Consider the following 14,507-nt stretch of genomic DNA (forward strand, 5'->3'; position numbering starts at 1 on the left):
GTAAGCGTTGCCTTTTGTTTTAACGCCGCTTTTTTTATCCTCGCGTAACAGTCGTAATTATTAGTGACTATTTCACGATTATTAGCCAACGCGTTAACTATCGTCCTTGTTGCCGTGCGAACGATTTATGCGAGGGACGTAATTGGAAGTTATTATACTAGAAATTCTTGCGATACTCGGCTGCGTACTCGATGGCCACGAATGCTTCGCGTCTACCGTTGACCGTAAATCACTTTCTCTAGTGTGATCGGTATCGAGCGCGCTACCGCCTCGAAATCTTCAACTTCCGAGCATTTGCATTTATCGATGCGAGCAATTTCCTTGGATCGCGTTACGATGACATTAAATCATTCTCGCGAACCTCTCAACGATCGACGGGGCTGTCTGCAACTCGGGTATTACCGACACCTTGGCAATGGATTCGCGAGTTTCTCGTGGAACGAGACACGCTAAAACCGATGCGAGTCTGAATAAATAATATAAAAAATTGTACGATCCTATCTAAAGCTCGTAGGTTTCAGAATTCCTCGGGAGTTTGTTTCAAATCCGTGATTAGTTTCTAAACCATAGAAAAATGGAGCTGCCTCGTTACAGCAGCGCAGCCCTCAGTTTGCAAAAATGTCTGCGCCCGTTTAAAACGAGAATCGGTTCCGAAATCGCTCGATGCCCGATTCTATTGTTAACCTCTCCCAGCAAAACTAGCGGAGTCTCACGGGCATGGATCTCAAATGTCACGAAAGATCGTTGAATGGGCTGGCGAGTCGTAGGCGTGTCGACGGTGCACACACGGTGAGCCGAACGCGTGATTACACAATGTGTTCATTTTTCTGTGTGGTTTGCCCCCTGTCTCTTAGACAGTCAGGATCCGAGTCGATGCTAGGAAATTAGATCAGTCGGTGTTCAGACAGCGGTACTTGGTACACGCTCGCCGAAGTGGCTTGGTGCTAGTTCGACCTGATCGCACAACCGCGTTGCATTCGGTGCTTTTCTTTTCCCGTTTCGACGAACATTAATCTTCTCATCCACCCCCCCTCCCCCCCGTCCCCGAAAACCGAGGTGTTTCGCTGCACAGAATGAGGTTGGTTTTATTCGTTTTTAATAAGTCGAGTGAATTAATTTCAACCCCTTCGTGCCAATCGTTAGTTATAGATAAATACCAGTGGTAATTTATATACCACTAAATAATTCGCGATAATTGAACAATTTCCAGAGGTATTTTACTACGTAAAACGAGGGTAATTTTTATACATTTTTAATACGAATTTATTTTTAATTACCTTGGCATAAATAAACCTCGATACTCGAGCAATTTAGACTGCGATTTTGTTGAAGTTCTTATGAAGTTTTACCTTTCCTTGACGTAAATTAAATTATAACTTACGTCGAAGAATCGGATCGATAACATACAGTAGTCGCGTGGCTTTCAAATATTCGTAACATGGTTAAATGTCAAAGTACTAGGCACGCCTTGGCGATTAGTAGACCTGATAGGAAACAGAAAAAATTCATTTCGAGTTTAAACAGTATTTATAGCACGCAGGTGTAGCACGTAACTATTGGTCGTACTTGCACTTCACGACTGTAACATTTCCTTGTTCATTAATCTCTCTTTCGATCCCATTTTATAATTAAAGAATAATCAATTAATTATCCGTGACTCTTTTAATCAAACTTGGCGACACGATTCTATTTTTCTATTTCTCTTCTGGAATTTATTGCTATTAATTAATCGTTAATTCTTTATTATTCGAATAAAATTACGCTAGCTTGTTTATTCCTCGCGCGTTACAATGTCAAAGACAAGAAGAACGTGACTGGCACAAGACGCGATCTCGTATTTACATAAACCTGTCGTAACGTATGCAGGAATAAACCGGAAGCATCCGATGCGTTCGAGATCAAGTACGCGAGGAAAAGTTTTTCTGAAAATAACACTGGTTACGATCCATGGTAATTAAATTTCTACGTGGAAGCTCGATTCGAAAACCGTACGAAATTGTTAAGTGGTACAGATCCTAAGCTTCCATTTTTTACCGTTGATATTCTCGAAAGTTTCGAAACGAAGCTACCGCGCGCGACAACGTCGTTCGCCTCGTGTCAACGACGGTTAAATAATTTCATTGTTTCGCGGGCATCCATTGTTGTAAAATATACGCAGGAAGCGATGTTTGCAAGCTTGACGCGGGTCGTGGTCTCAAGAATGGGAGCGGACAATCGGTTTATGAAGTGAAACTCGCCTTCTTGCGGCTTTAAAAACAAGAAGTTCGATCCCGTTATCGTTTCAACACGTTTATGTTTACAACTGCGAAAATCGTGCGATCGTGACTTTCACGTTGTTTGCATTCGCTGCTATCGGAGGTAGCAGGAAGCGTTGTTGTTCAAACTTCTCGTAGTTTGCGTTGGGTAATTAATTGATCAGATACCGAGAGACGTGAATTGGTTCTTAATTAATAACCAGAAGAAACCTCCAATTACGAGCATGTTGAAGTCTCTGTCGCACTTTGGAACTTTTTTTAATCTTATTTTCACTGCAACGCGTTCCGTTGGCGACTTTTACAGGGGTTCCCAACTGGAGTACTTCTCTGAGCTGAATATCTTTCAGCTCAGAGAATCTCAGAGGATTACGAATCTTTTTTTTTTATTTTTAATTACTTGATTTACTTGAATTTACATCAACCACGAGGTTACTAGCGACCGCGTCAATGATTACGATTTAATTTCGATATATTTCTGTTAGGATAGACTGCGTACTATTTGAAAGTTTAAACTCTATGGCACCTGTGGTCCTCTGTTACGAATTACAGGGGCCTCCTTCTCGTTCTCCTGGCAGGCTTCGCCCACACCAGGGCGGAAATGCTGGAAACGATAGCTCAATGGCCACTTCTGGACTTCGCCCTTCCTTACGATCGAGAGTTCCTGAATCAGTATCGTCCCGAGAACGTGGTGCCTACTGGTATCACGGTCGGCTGGGACAAGATCTTCGTCAGCATCCCGAGATTGCGCGACGGCGTACCGTCGACCTTGAACTACATACCGAGAAACATTCCTTTGGATAGCAGCCCTCAGCTCCAGGCCTACCCATCCTGGGATTGGCACAGTGCTGGCAAGGGAGACCTGAACTGCTCGAAACTCATCTCCGTCTACAGGACACAACTCGATAGGTGCAACAGGCTGTGGGTCGTCGACAGTGGAATAATGACCTCGATCGATGACTTCAGACCTGTTTGCCGACCGAAAATCCTGGTCTTCGACCTGCAAACCGACACGGTGGTGCGACAGTTCACCTTCCCTCGAGAGGTAGCTATTGCTTTGCTTGTCCATTTCTTATCTTTTATCTTATCTTTATCCACGGGCTTTCGATACTTTGTACCTTGAAAAAAGAGTCAGAAGTGTAAACTACGTGTGCTACCAACAGTGAATGTGTTATTTCGATTTCTATATAAATACCGACTCGCATCACCGTTGTAGCAACAGTATCTTTGGATACCTTGATATCTCCGTCGCATACCGTAGAATTTTATTTCTCCTTGCAGGTTTTAAGACCCAACACGCTGCTGACGAACGTCCTGATCGACGATGTTTCAGCGACCACCTGCGACGACGTGTTCCTTTACATATCCGACACGGCAGGACCTGGTCAGTAGCTAGTTTCCCAATTGTTTATTTTCGACTTCGATAGCAGTTTTCCCGTTAATGTCACTGTCCCTTCAGGCATCCTGGTCTTCGACGCCGCGACGGACAGAAGCTGGCGCGTCACGCACGCCACTATGTACCCGCATCCAGATTTCTCCACTTACAGGGTAAGATTTCTACCGAAATTTTTCTGTCAGGTTGTTACCTTAAAAGAGAAAGGCAAGCGCAGAGCTCCGCGTAAATAGCGAAAGACGAGGAAACGAGGGGTACCAAATCACGAATAACTAAACGAAAATCGAGAACGGTTACGCATGACTCGCGATGCACGCATAATTTTTCCATAATTGACGCAAATTACACGCTAACGCGTTTCCCCGATGAATATTCGCACGGGGCCAGGACGAGCATTCCTTTTTAAGAGCGCTTTATGACGCAGGAAACACGCCGAAGAAAAAATTAACAACTACGCTAGCTGAAAGTTTGTAGGAAGTAAGAAGGCTCGTAGGAGCAACGAACAAACTCTCTACCTTTGAATATTTAGATGTTTATCATTATCGAAAGGAAGCATCGCATCCTGGTGTGCGTATACGCGAGACTCGAATCAAAGATGGCCGCGTAAAATGAAATACAAATTTTTCTGTCAGATCGGTAGCGACACGTTCGAGTTACTGGACGGTGTCGTGGGGTTGGCGTTTTCTGCGAGATTAGGATTGGTGTATTATCAGCCACTGGCGACCGACAGGATCTTCAGCGTGCCGACCACGGCACTTCAAGCGGGTCCTCCGCCGTTTGGCGAACAATTGCCGGTGACTTTGGTCGGCAGGAAGTCCAGTCAAGGTCTCGCGTTGGCCGTCGATCCTCGAGACGACAAGATCCTCTTCTCGCCGTTCACGGAAACCGCGATCGCCGCCTGGCAGCCGCAGACCAACCAGCAGAGGTGAAAACTCGCAGTTTCCTTCTTAGTTTTTTATTAGAGTGACAGTAGAGCTTGATAAGACATTAGGGATTCCCGTCATCGAAGAAAAACAGAAATAACACGGTATTCGTTTCAGGATCCTGGCTTTCAGTCCGGAGAAGCTGCAATTCGTCGCTGAGCTTCGCTGGGCAGACCGCGACAATGGCAACATTTGGGTGTTGGCATCCAGGTTTCAGAAATTCTTCCGGCGGGAGGTGAACGCGCGCGACGTCAACATTCGGATCATGAGGATGATTCCCGAGCCCCGTTCGCTGAAAAACGCAGCGTTTGCTTCGTACCAACAACAACGGTTTCCACTATATTTCTACAATAATACGTTAGGCTTTTAGGGACGTTGGCGTAGTCGGTATCGTTTGGCATACATCCAACGGAAAGTTTCTCAAACTTTCGTTAACCCTTAGGAGCCTGATTTTTCAAATTAAATTAACAAAAAAAAAAAAAAATATATCAATGTATTTATTATTTGAACAATTTTGACAGCTGACGTTTGTATTTTTAACTTTTATTCAAAAGGACATTATGCAATGGTAACATAGATGCAGTCAAATATTAAAAATAAACCAATTCCAAGTGTAAAATTCGATTTGAAAGTCCGATATCAAATTTGAAGTTTAGGGCATTTAAGGGTTAAAGGGTTACGCCATCTTGAAAGACCGAATTAGTGGAATTTTCTGATGAGGAGTAAGGGTTGACGTATAAACGCTAGAAATATTAATGCTCACGCGGTACAGTATTGAAACTATTATGCTATCCAAGCATACAAAATATATAGTAGGTTTCTATTACGGAAGAATTCGTTTAAATTATTAGTCCATCCGCTAACATGTATATACGCTAGGACACTTTGGTCAAATGGTAGCGTGTGTGTGTGTGTGTGTGTGTCAAGGGAGTAGAAGCGCTAAAAAAACGACATGTCTTTGTTCGTTATTCTAACGTTAATCGATTTCGAATCTTTTCTCGATGGTCACGTTTTCCTTCGTCCATTGTAGACATTAAATCATTGTCCAAAGTTAAAAGTTCGAATCACGAGGAACTGGTTCTCCGGGATTCAATAATTATTTTCTGGACGTGAATCCAAATGTCGCCTTTCTAAAAATATCTGTGAACATTCCTGGAAGCAATAAAATATATTCAAACTTTCCAAAACGACGCAGATTCCTCTAACGATGTTTCCCCGGATGTATTCCCCCCGATTAATCACCGCTTGTTATTCGAAACGTTGCACATTCGCTCGGAAACGTTATCGATCGATGGGATCGCTGAGCATCAGGGAATAATACATCGATCGAAAAACAATCGCGACTTCCTCGATTGTATAATTGGATTTTTACGCGTTCGTCGTTTCCAGCGCTCGAGCGTTTCGACTCACGAGCGTCGATACGTTCAGACCACGTATCCGCGTAAACACGCCGAGCGCGAAATTCATGTAACCGACGCGCGAGGCAAATGTATCCGCGTTGTTAATCAATTTTGCAAATTATCGTTAATCACAAACACGTGCTACAAGGTAGACGTTTAATCGAGAAAGGACAGCGGAACGCGCGTAAATCGTCGCGAAACTTATAACGATTCACAGAAACCAGCCCCGTAACACGATTCGGGACGAAGCGTACCCCTTTGAGGGATCCAGGAGTTCGATCGCCGAGTAATGTAAAAACGACCTGGGATCGGATTATTCGGCGAGACAATTTAACGCAACGGTGAAACTTTTTTTTTTCTAAAACTTTTATTTCGACTCGCAGGAGTCAACGGACCGAAATTTCGTGAACTTTCAAACCAGTTTCGCGGCCGTGACCAGGAAAACCACGACATTACGGCTTGTTCAACTTACGCAGCTCGACCACAGCGAAGACGAGATGCTTGATTGACTCCGGAGATCGTTGCTCCGCGACCATCGATGTTGTCTCAGTTCCTCCTCGATCGCGACGCGGAGCGCAGCGTCTCCATTCCGCGTTCGCTTCGACAATTTTCTCGCCGATTCTCCATCGAGCGAGCAATCGGTAGAAAAATTTCGGTCGCGCCCGAATAACAGAAGTATAAATCTAAAAAGATTGTACACGTCTTCTCGCGAGTATAGTCGAATTCCTATTGATTCCAATCGATCGTTCCGCGATTCTCGAGAATCCAGATCCGGGCTTTCGAGTCCTCCTTCCAACTGTGACAAAAATTTCTCATCGAGATTATGACACCGCGTTACGTATCCAGGGAAGTTTTTCGCGGACAATGAGAACATGTTGACCGGTCGTTGTTTCTTATCGCGCGAGGGTTATCGCAACGTCGGTTTGTACTTGCGATTACAATTTTAAGAAGTCGACGGTGCGAAAAGTGCTCTAAATTGGATCTGCCCGAATCGAGGTTGATTCCAACAGAATCGTGACGGCGTTTGTCGTATTCGTGTCACTTCCGTTGCGGTGAAAGTTGTGCGGAAGGAAAGAGAGGGTGTCGCAGGACTAGGTATTGGATTCGCGAGAAAACAAGAGAAAAGATCGCCCGGTTTCGCTTCCACAATTTGCTCAACGATTCATCGAAGCGTGGGTGCGAGTCTCGCGCGACTTCGGCGAAGAATTTTCTTATCGACAGGTGAGTTTCCCTTCCGATCGATGTTCTGAATTGGAATCAGACATGGACGAAATTCTACCGTGCTACCTCGAATAAAATTAGCAAGAACCAAATAAACCAACCCCCGATTCTGATACAGTCAGCATAAGAAGTACAGCAAGCAATTTAAAGTAAAATTAATAAGAAAAGAAATAAGAAGTTAACATATATAAAATAATCAACTTTAATCTACGCAAATTCTACTCTAAGATCATGTAGGGATGTCGACTAATTATTTCGTCCCCTAAAATTTATTAACAAAATAAATATACGAAGTTTTATTTAGAATCGGTTCCTGTACGAATACTTATTACACCGACTGTGTACGTTTCAAATTTCCAAAGATTCCGAAGTTTCCTCTCTTCGAGCCTGAAGTCTTTCGCGTAAAGCATATTTAGACAACGAGAATGTCGCAAGCATTACGTAATTTTTAACAAGCGTATCGACAAAGTTTCGAAGTCACGTACGAGTGTTTACTACTCTAAGCTAAACGTTTGAAAATGTTATCCGATGTTTCTTCGAAGTACACTTGTACACGTGCTCTTTATTACCAGTACACATACTTTGTCTCGCCGCATCTTAAAATTCACAGCGTTCGCCAGACGAGTCCCGTTGCGAGACACTGTTCGGAATAAACGAAGCGTTCAGCGCAGTTACTCGCAACTCCCGCGAGAATCGTGAGGTGTCGTTACTTCTTTTTTTTTTTTCCTTTAATCGATTACACCAGCGAGCGCATCGCGAGATAAATCATACCAGAAGACGTCTTCGAACCGATAACATCATTTGCGCTCGGTGCACGGAGATGAATCCGTTTTGCTGGACGATCCTGCTGATCGTATCGATTTCCGGTACGCGCACGTACGAGAAGCTGAGGAGCATCCACGCGTGGAAGAGATTGGAATACGCGTTTCCAAACGAGCTTGCCAGGCAGAACGCCATCAAAAGTGGAGAGTTCGTACCTGGTGCTGCTGTGCCCATCGACGTCGACGTTTACAACGGAGGTAATTAAGAATTAACGGGAGAAATATATTTCAACACTTTCCAGGTACAGTCACGAAAATATTCGTGGAGCTGAAATTTTGATCTCGAATAATTGGAAACTACGTAATCTAACATTCGCGTTAGTATTTAATTTTACAATTTTATCAAAATTCGCGAATTCTATCCGGACTTGTTTTCGTCGACGCCTGGTCTTCGTTGCATTAACTTTTTAATTTCGTAAGCTCTCTTAAAAGTGCATTTTTCATTCTCGTCTCAACGTAAATATAGTACGAATTACAAATGAAACGAGAGACAAAGGAGAAAGCGAACATTGCACCGTTTCGAGTGCAGCACGTTTCTTTCGTTTTATCCAGGCCACCAGTCGAGGATCTTTGTCACCACTCCGAGGATCGAGAACGGTATACCTGCTACGTTAGGCTGCGTCATCGATGACCAGACGCTGGATGGAAATCCCATGATCGCGCCGTACCCGAATTGGGGTTACAACTCTCTGGGAAACTGCGACTCGATCACCAGTGTCTACAGAATGAAGGTAATCCATCCACAGTTCGCAGACCGTTATTCTCTGTCTACCTCGAAGTCGTTAACCAGTTTCATTCTTCGGCGAACTTGTCACGCTTTGGACTTCGAGCTGTCGAGTTTACGCGCGGAAAATTTGCAAAATATACCGGCTTTGTTTCTCGAGTATCGACGTAGGCCCTGTCTAACTTTGTAACAAATGCTTTGACGAACGATAACTAATTGCGCGAATGATTACCGGGTGAAAATTCCGAGACATTATCGCTGTCACCGAACGTAATCTCGCGTTCGTTTATGGGCTTTCCCCTATTAATATTCTTCGAGTTCCTTTGCTACCAGGAAATTCCACTGAATGTAAACACATAGGGTGACAAATTAACAGCGATGAGTTAACATAACGGTCTTGAAATGGTAATAAAATATGTTTTTTTTTTTTTAATTCGTGTGAGTTAAAATAAACCACTGGATGAGTCATTTAAGATCTTTCTCTCTATGTATCTATCTCTGCTCTCTAGCTCGAGAGAAATTAACCCTCGACATCTTTCGTTTGCAATTAGATAGACGAGTGCGGTCGCCTGTGGGTGCTCGACACAGGAAAGGTAGGGGACAACTACGTTTGTCGGCCGCAGATCCTCGTGTTCTCTTTGGAAACGAACGAGTTGATCTCCAGGTACAGATTTCCCCGGGATCAGTACAAGGACGACTCTCTCTACGTCACCGTAGCCGTCGACGTCCGCGATCCTCATCAGCAGTGCAAAGACACGTTCGCCTACATCGCCGACGTCACAGGATTCGCGTTGATCGTTTACGATTACCGCAACTCGCGATCCTGGAAGATCGTCAACAACTTGTTCTACCCCTATCCACCGTACGGCACCTTCGACATCAGGGGTGAAACGTTCGATTTGATGGACGGCATCCTGGGACTCGCCCTGGGACCCATGCACCACGGCGACAGAACTCTTTACTTTCATTCTTTGGCCAGCAGGGTCGAGTCGTGGGTGCCTACGTCGGTGATTAGGTGAGTTACAGGTTGGTTAGTAGTTCAAACCCTTGCAGTGCGAAGAAACTCTTAAGCGCCTGAAGGGTCGCACTAAAAACAACGAGCCAGACTCGTGATTTTCAAAATTTTCATAACGTGATGGAAATTTTCCATAATCTCGTGATGGAAATTTTTGGCTAAATATGAAAATCCTGAATCTAACTCATTATGAAAATTTTGATTCAAATATGAATATCACGAGTCTGGCTCGTGATGAAAATCTTAGGCCAAATGACTAATTACTCGACTAAACTACAAATACTAATTGCTAAACTACGATATAGAAATCACACCATGTTTGACGGGAACGCGGAGGCTTCGGCAAGGTCGTTCGTTCCGTTTACGTTGGAAAGATCTTCCCAGTCGGCAGCACAGGCCATGGATCGTAACGGAGTCCTCTTTTACGGTTTGTTATCGGAACTGTCGATTGGATGTTGGAACAGCAAAAGTTACCCCGAGTACGGAGGTAGTCATAACGAGGTCGTCGTCACCGACCCTGAGACCTTGCAGTTCCCTGCTGGTATGAAGGTACGAACCGGTCGTTTTTCATAACATTGGTCGTGGTGAATTTCAATTTCACATTTAATCAAGGAACAATCGAGCGAAGTTTTGTTCAAATCTTCCATTAAACATATTAGTTCATGATCATACGTAGACAAAGTATACTTGGTCGTATAATTTTTCTTCTTCTTCTTCTTATCTCTATGGTAGATCATAACTTCGAAGAACGACAGGCAGGAGATCTGGGTCCTGACGGCGTCCTTCCAAAAGTACATGACTGGCTCGTTGAATTCGAACGAGACGAACTTCAGGATCCTGGCTGGCTTCGTGGAAGAATTGGTCCGTGGCACTAAATGCGACGTGGTTGCAACTTCGATTCGAAACATGGCTAGTTCCCACTATAAATGAAGATCGTGGCACCGCGAGCAATCTTCCAGCTACCACCGCGAGGGTTTGTCGCCATATTGGCGGTACTCCATCTTCGCGAGCAGACCGTTCAAGTATTTTTATCCTCGCGATCGCTATTTCTATTCGCGAAAGTATTTCGAGAGCTTCCATTATCCGCGTTATCGGGATCGGATCCACGGATACTCCGTCTTCTTGGGTCATCGATGAAAGTCTTCGCGTTGAACTTGCTCATGGTTGTTGCTCGCGGTGCTCGACAGGTATTCGACGTTTAGAGAATTCATTTAAACCGATATTTATTGTTGCGTGTGTGAATGTACATTTTGTATACGTGTTCTCTGTTTGACTAGTTGCATTAATTTCTAATAAAAACTATTGACGTACACGTAAGAAAATCGAGCGATTGTATTCAGACTTTATCGATTCGTGAATTGCTATATAACAATAAGACGTATCTGTTACCCGGTGATAAATAAATCGACGAAGTAAATAAACGTTATCACAAAAATAAAGTAAAAAACTGTGTTACGGTGTCACTTATTTTCGTATCAAGATAGAAAACTAACACGAAATTACGTAGTTAAGAATTTGAAATTTGAAGAGGCTGCCATATTTGATGTATTATAACAACGTACTATCGAACAGAGTTCTTATCCTTTATAATTATCTTTCTTTTATTTGCATACAAATACAATTTAAACAGGAATCATTATTTAAACAAAATATGCGACGCAAGAAAGTTAACGGCACAATTTCCAGAACGCTATCTGCGTACGACAATTAACATGACGTCAATCATAAAACTCAATGCTCTGCAAATACCATTTCCAACAGTATAATTTTTTCCTCGTATCTTTTCTTTACTGTACCCTTATCATTTTCCCTTATCTGCTGGCATACCAGAAGGTCGTTAATTTATATTTATTGCGACGTTACCGCGATTTTTCATTCACTCGTTCTTTTTTCTTGCGTTGCGTTATGTTAACTTTGCCAGCATCTATTAATTACAATATCTCATTCGCGTAACAGAACCAGAGTAAGCGTACTCTGAATTATACCGAACTGAAAAATTCTACATTTTTTACGTTTATTGTTCGCTTAATTAGCTCGATATGATTTTCAGAATAATTTTTAGAGATATGTGGTGGTCATGGTGGATGGCGCTCTTTTTCGGAGCGGTCTCTTTGGAGAGGCAAGTTGAGACCCTTCAGGTCCAGAATCACAAACTTCAAACGCAACTGCAGATGAAGTACGTGGACTTCGAGTTCGATAGCGACAAAGAGAGGAAGGAGGCCATCGACTCTGGCCGATACGATCGCACGAAATGCATTCCTATAGACGTCGATCGAAGGAAGGATGGTAAAGTATAGTTGACTGCCGAACTACTCGTGAAAATTTATGCGAGCCTGTTGCACTTTGTTTCTATACGACCGAACCTTATTTTTGCTGAATTCAAATTAGAAAAGAAAAAAAGAAAATCTTAAAAGTGTCGATATTTGAAATCACAAAATTGTATAGAGTACGAATACAAATTATTTTATTTGTATCTTTTTCGTAAAGTTCGTTCAAGAACGTAATTAAAATTCATTATTTTACTTCTTGGTTCGGTACAAAAATCTGCAAAAATTCACAAAGAGGTATTCGGTAGGGTACTGTGATATAAAACAATTTCTTTCGAAACATCGAACCTGTTATTTAGTTTAGACAAATACCACGAATAAACACAGAGAGCACGAATATTTACAAGGGTTTCGTGGCGATCAACTTGTTGTTATAATATCGATATACGTGCTATAAACGGCAAACTGCAAGGTTCTTGGCGGAGAGGCTGCAGAAATACTTTGTTTATTGAAACGATATTTATTATTTTCTGCCTGACGAATGGCTTCGTTTCAAGGTCTCATGTTCGTCACGGTAGTAAGAGACAAAGGCGTGCCTGCCTCGTTGACCACCGTGTCCGATAAAAAGGGCCGCGGTGGTCCTCTCCTCAAACCTTATCCAAATTGGAGTTGGTACAATCACAACAACTGCAACAAGCCACACATCATCGGCGTTTACAGAGTCGCGGTGAGCGAAATTCTCGACTCGAATCTAATCCGACTTATCCTATTCGAATAACTGTCATTCGAATATTATTGCGCGCCGTGTTCAGATCGACGAATGCGACAGATTGTGGGTCTTGGACACCGGCATGACGGGCTCGGAAGCCACGTGTCCTCCGCAACTTCTCAGCTTCGATCTGACGACGGACGAATTGCTGAGCGCAGTTACAGTGCCAAAGGAATTTGCGGTGAATTCCACCACGGGCAAAGGATTGCTGGTGACGCCGATCGTCCGGACGCTTGGTTCTGGATGCCCGGAGACTCAAGTAAGTGTTATTTGTCGCGTTACTTGTATTGCCCGTAAATAAAGTATTATTATTATTATTATTATTATTACAATTAGAAGTCGGCAGGATAAACTATTCTTCGTGACAGGTATTCATAGCGGATCCAGACGGCTACGCTTTACTGGTGTACGACACCTGTTCGACCAAATGGAGACGTGTGATTTCGAGCGCGTTGGTCTACGATCCGAAAGCGGTAACTTACACGATAGCAGGAGAGAGTTTCGATTTGATGGATGGACCCGTAGGAATGGCCCTATCCCCGACAGGACAGACACTTTACCTCAGCCCGATGTCGTCCTACAAGATGGTGTCTGCCAGCACCGACCAACTTATTCGTGCGAAAGGCGTCGACGATTCGGTGCCGTTCGAAGTGTAATTAATTTTAGAGAATTCTTTCTCCGTGTCGGCAGATCTCTGGAGTCGCAAGGAACTATTTCGCTTTTCGATTTTAGGCACGAGAAGCTGGATTCCCAATTGAGTGCTAAGGCAATGTCGAGCAAAGGAACTCTGTTCTTCGGAATCACAGGAAACGCGTCCATCGGGTGCTGGAACGAACGCAAAGCGCTAACCGAAGACAATATGGTCAGTAGTCAGTACGCATTGTTCAATTTAGTTCCGCGTCAAATATCGTTGCATTTCATTGAAAGAAGTGTCTTTAACCCTTTATAAGGCAGAACTCCCGTGGCATTTTTGTTCGCGTTCTTTCGTGAAAACAGGTCATCCCTCAGTGACCTATAAAGGGTTAAAACTAGTCATTTATTTCATCGCTGTAGAAATAGTTACAAATGAACGTCGATAGTGTTAAAAGTGTTTAAGATGAATTTCGCAAGAGTGCCTTCGTCTGATTGCAGATGATAATCGCCCAGGATCCTAAAATCCTACAGTTCGTCAGCGGGGCGAAAGTTGTAAATCATAGGTATCGACGGTCGCAAGAGTTGCTAGTGCTTTCGAATCGTTATCAGAAATTCGTGACGGGTACAATGAATTTCGACGAGATTAATTTCCGTATCCTGAAAGGTTATGTGGACCTTTTGATAATGGGTTCTGTTTGCGACCCACGAACATGAGGGCATCAGGATGGCCGAGATAAAGTAGAAATACTTACAGAAAGATAAATCGCTAATATATTATGATTTTTATTTAAAAGTAGTAAATATGTAATATTACGAATAACAACATATCGAACATCCAATAGTTCACAGGAAGTGTTGAAAGCGTTCAACATGAATTAGTCTCTAGGACACGTTGGATATTTTCCGGTGAACAAACCGTCTTTACATGGTTACGTTTGGCGTGACGGGAAGAAACCTGTAGCTTTAAATTTAGTAATCATTTTCTGTGCAACAGTTTTAGAAGGAATAAACGTTTGGGGATATTTTATCGTGAAACTTTTAGCTATTGTTACGACAGATTTATATTCAAAATAACGTTCAAAAATAAGC

At 43.1% G+C, this 14,507-nt stretch overlaps 2 protein-coding genes across 4 annotated transcripts; both read left to right on the top strand.

Annotated features, from left to right (window-relative positions):
* Window positions 1-698: 698 nt before the first annotated feature.
* Window positions 699-5,803, top strand: LOC128872282 (protein yellow-like). Of its 3 annotated transcripts, none has more exons than XM_054114793.1 (6): window positions 699-789; window positions 2,805-3,297; window positions 3,534-3,636; window positions 3,712-3,800; window positions 4,278-4,570; window positions 4,686-5,803. In XM_054114793.1, the coding sequence occupies exons 1-6, from the start codon at window positions 749-751 to the stop codon at window positions 4,936-4,938; spliced, it is 1,272 nt and encodes a 423-aa protein (XP_053970768.1). In that variant the 5' UTR covers window positions 699-748; the 3' UTR covers window positions 4,939-5,803. The 3 variants fall into 3 exon arrangements, with proteins under 3 accessions (XP_053970768.1, XP_053970769.1, XP_053970770.1); XM_054114794.1 differs by lacking the exon at window positions 699-789 and adding an exon at window positions 906-1,078 and having other exon boundaries at window positions 4,686-5,802; XM_054114795.1 differs by lacking the exon at window positions 699-789 and adding an exon at window positions 2,080-2,262 and having other exon boundaries at window positions 4,686-5,802.
* Window positions 5,804-6,723: 920 nt separating this feature from the next.
* Window positions 6,724-14,453, top strand: LOC128885082 (uncharacterized). The gene is made up of 12 exons (XM_054138845.1): window positions 6,724-7,189; window positions 7,935-8,208; window positions 8,563-8,741; window positions 9,286-9,749; window positions 10,055-10,298; window positions 10,482-10,676; window positions 11,783-12,035; window positions 12,574-12,743; window positions 12,829-13,044; window positions 13,154-13,437; window positions 13,518-13,647; window positions 13,917-14,453. Exons 2-12 carry the CDS (start codon window positions 8,010-8,012, stop codon window positions 14,130-14,132), a joined length of 2,550 nt encoding a protein of 849 aa, XP_053994820.1. The 5' UTR covers window positions 6,724-7,189; window positions 7,935-8,009; the 3' UTR covers window positions 14,133-14,453.
* Window positions 14,454-14,507: the final 54 nt, after the last annotated feature.

Source organism: Hylaeus volcanicus, chromosome 2 (assembly GCF_026283585.1).
Source record: "Hylaeus volcanicus isolate JK05 chromosome 2, UHH_iyHylVolc1.0_haploid, whole genome shotgun sequence".
NCBI classification, from domain to species: Eukaryota; Metazoa; Arthropoda; class Insecta; order Hymenoptera; family Colletidae; genus Hylaeus; species Hylaeus volcanicus.

Excerpts from the sequence above, each read along its gene's own strand:
- LOC128872282 (XM_054114793.1), top strand. The coding sequence starts at position 749 with ATGGGCTGGCGAGTCGTAGGCGTGTCGACGGTGCACACACG. Across the intron at positions 3,298-3,533 it reads AGTTCACCTTCCCTCGAGAG|GTTTTAAGACCCAACACGCT; the intron begins GTAGCTATTGCT and ends TTCTCCTTGCAG. Across the intron at positions 4,571-4,685 it reads CCGCAGACCAACCAGCAGAG|GATCCTGGCTTTCAGTCCGG; the intron begins GTGAAAACTCGC and ends TATTCGTTTCAG.
- LOC128885082 (XM_054138845.1), top strand. The coding sequence starts at position 8,010 with ATGAATCCGTTTTGCTGGACGATCCTGCTGATCGTATCGATTTCCGGT. Across the intron at positions 10,299-10,481 it reads AGTTCCCTGCTGGTATGAAG|ATCATAACTTCGAAGAACGA; the intron begins GTACGAACCGGT and ends TCTCTATGGTAG. Across the intron at positions 12,036-12,573 it reads CGTCGATCGAAGGAAGGATG|GTCTCATGTTCGTCACGGTA; the intron begins GTAAAGTATAGT and ends CTTCGTTTCAAG.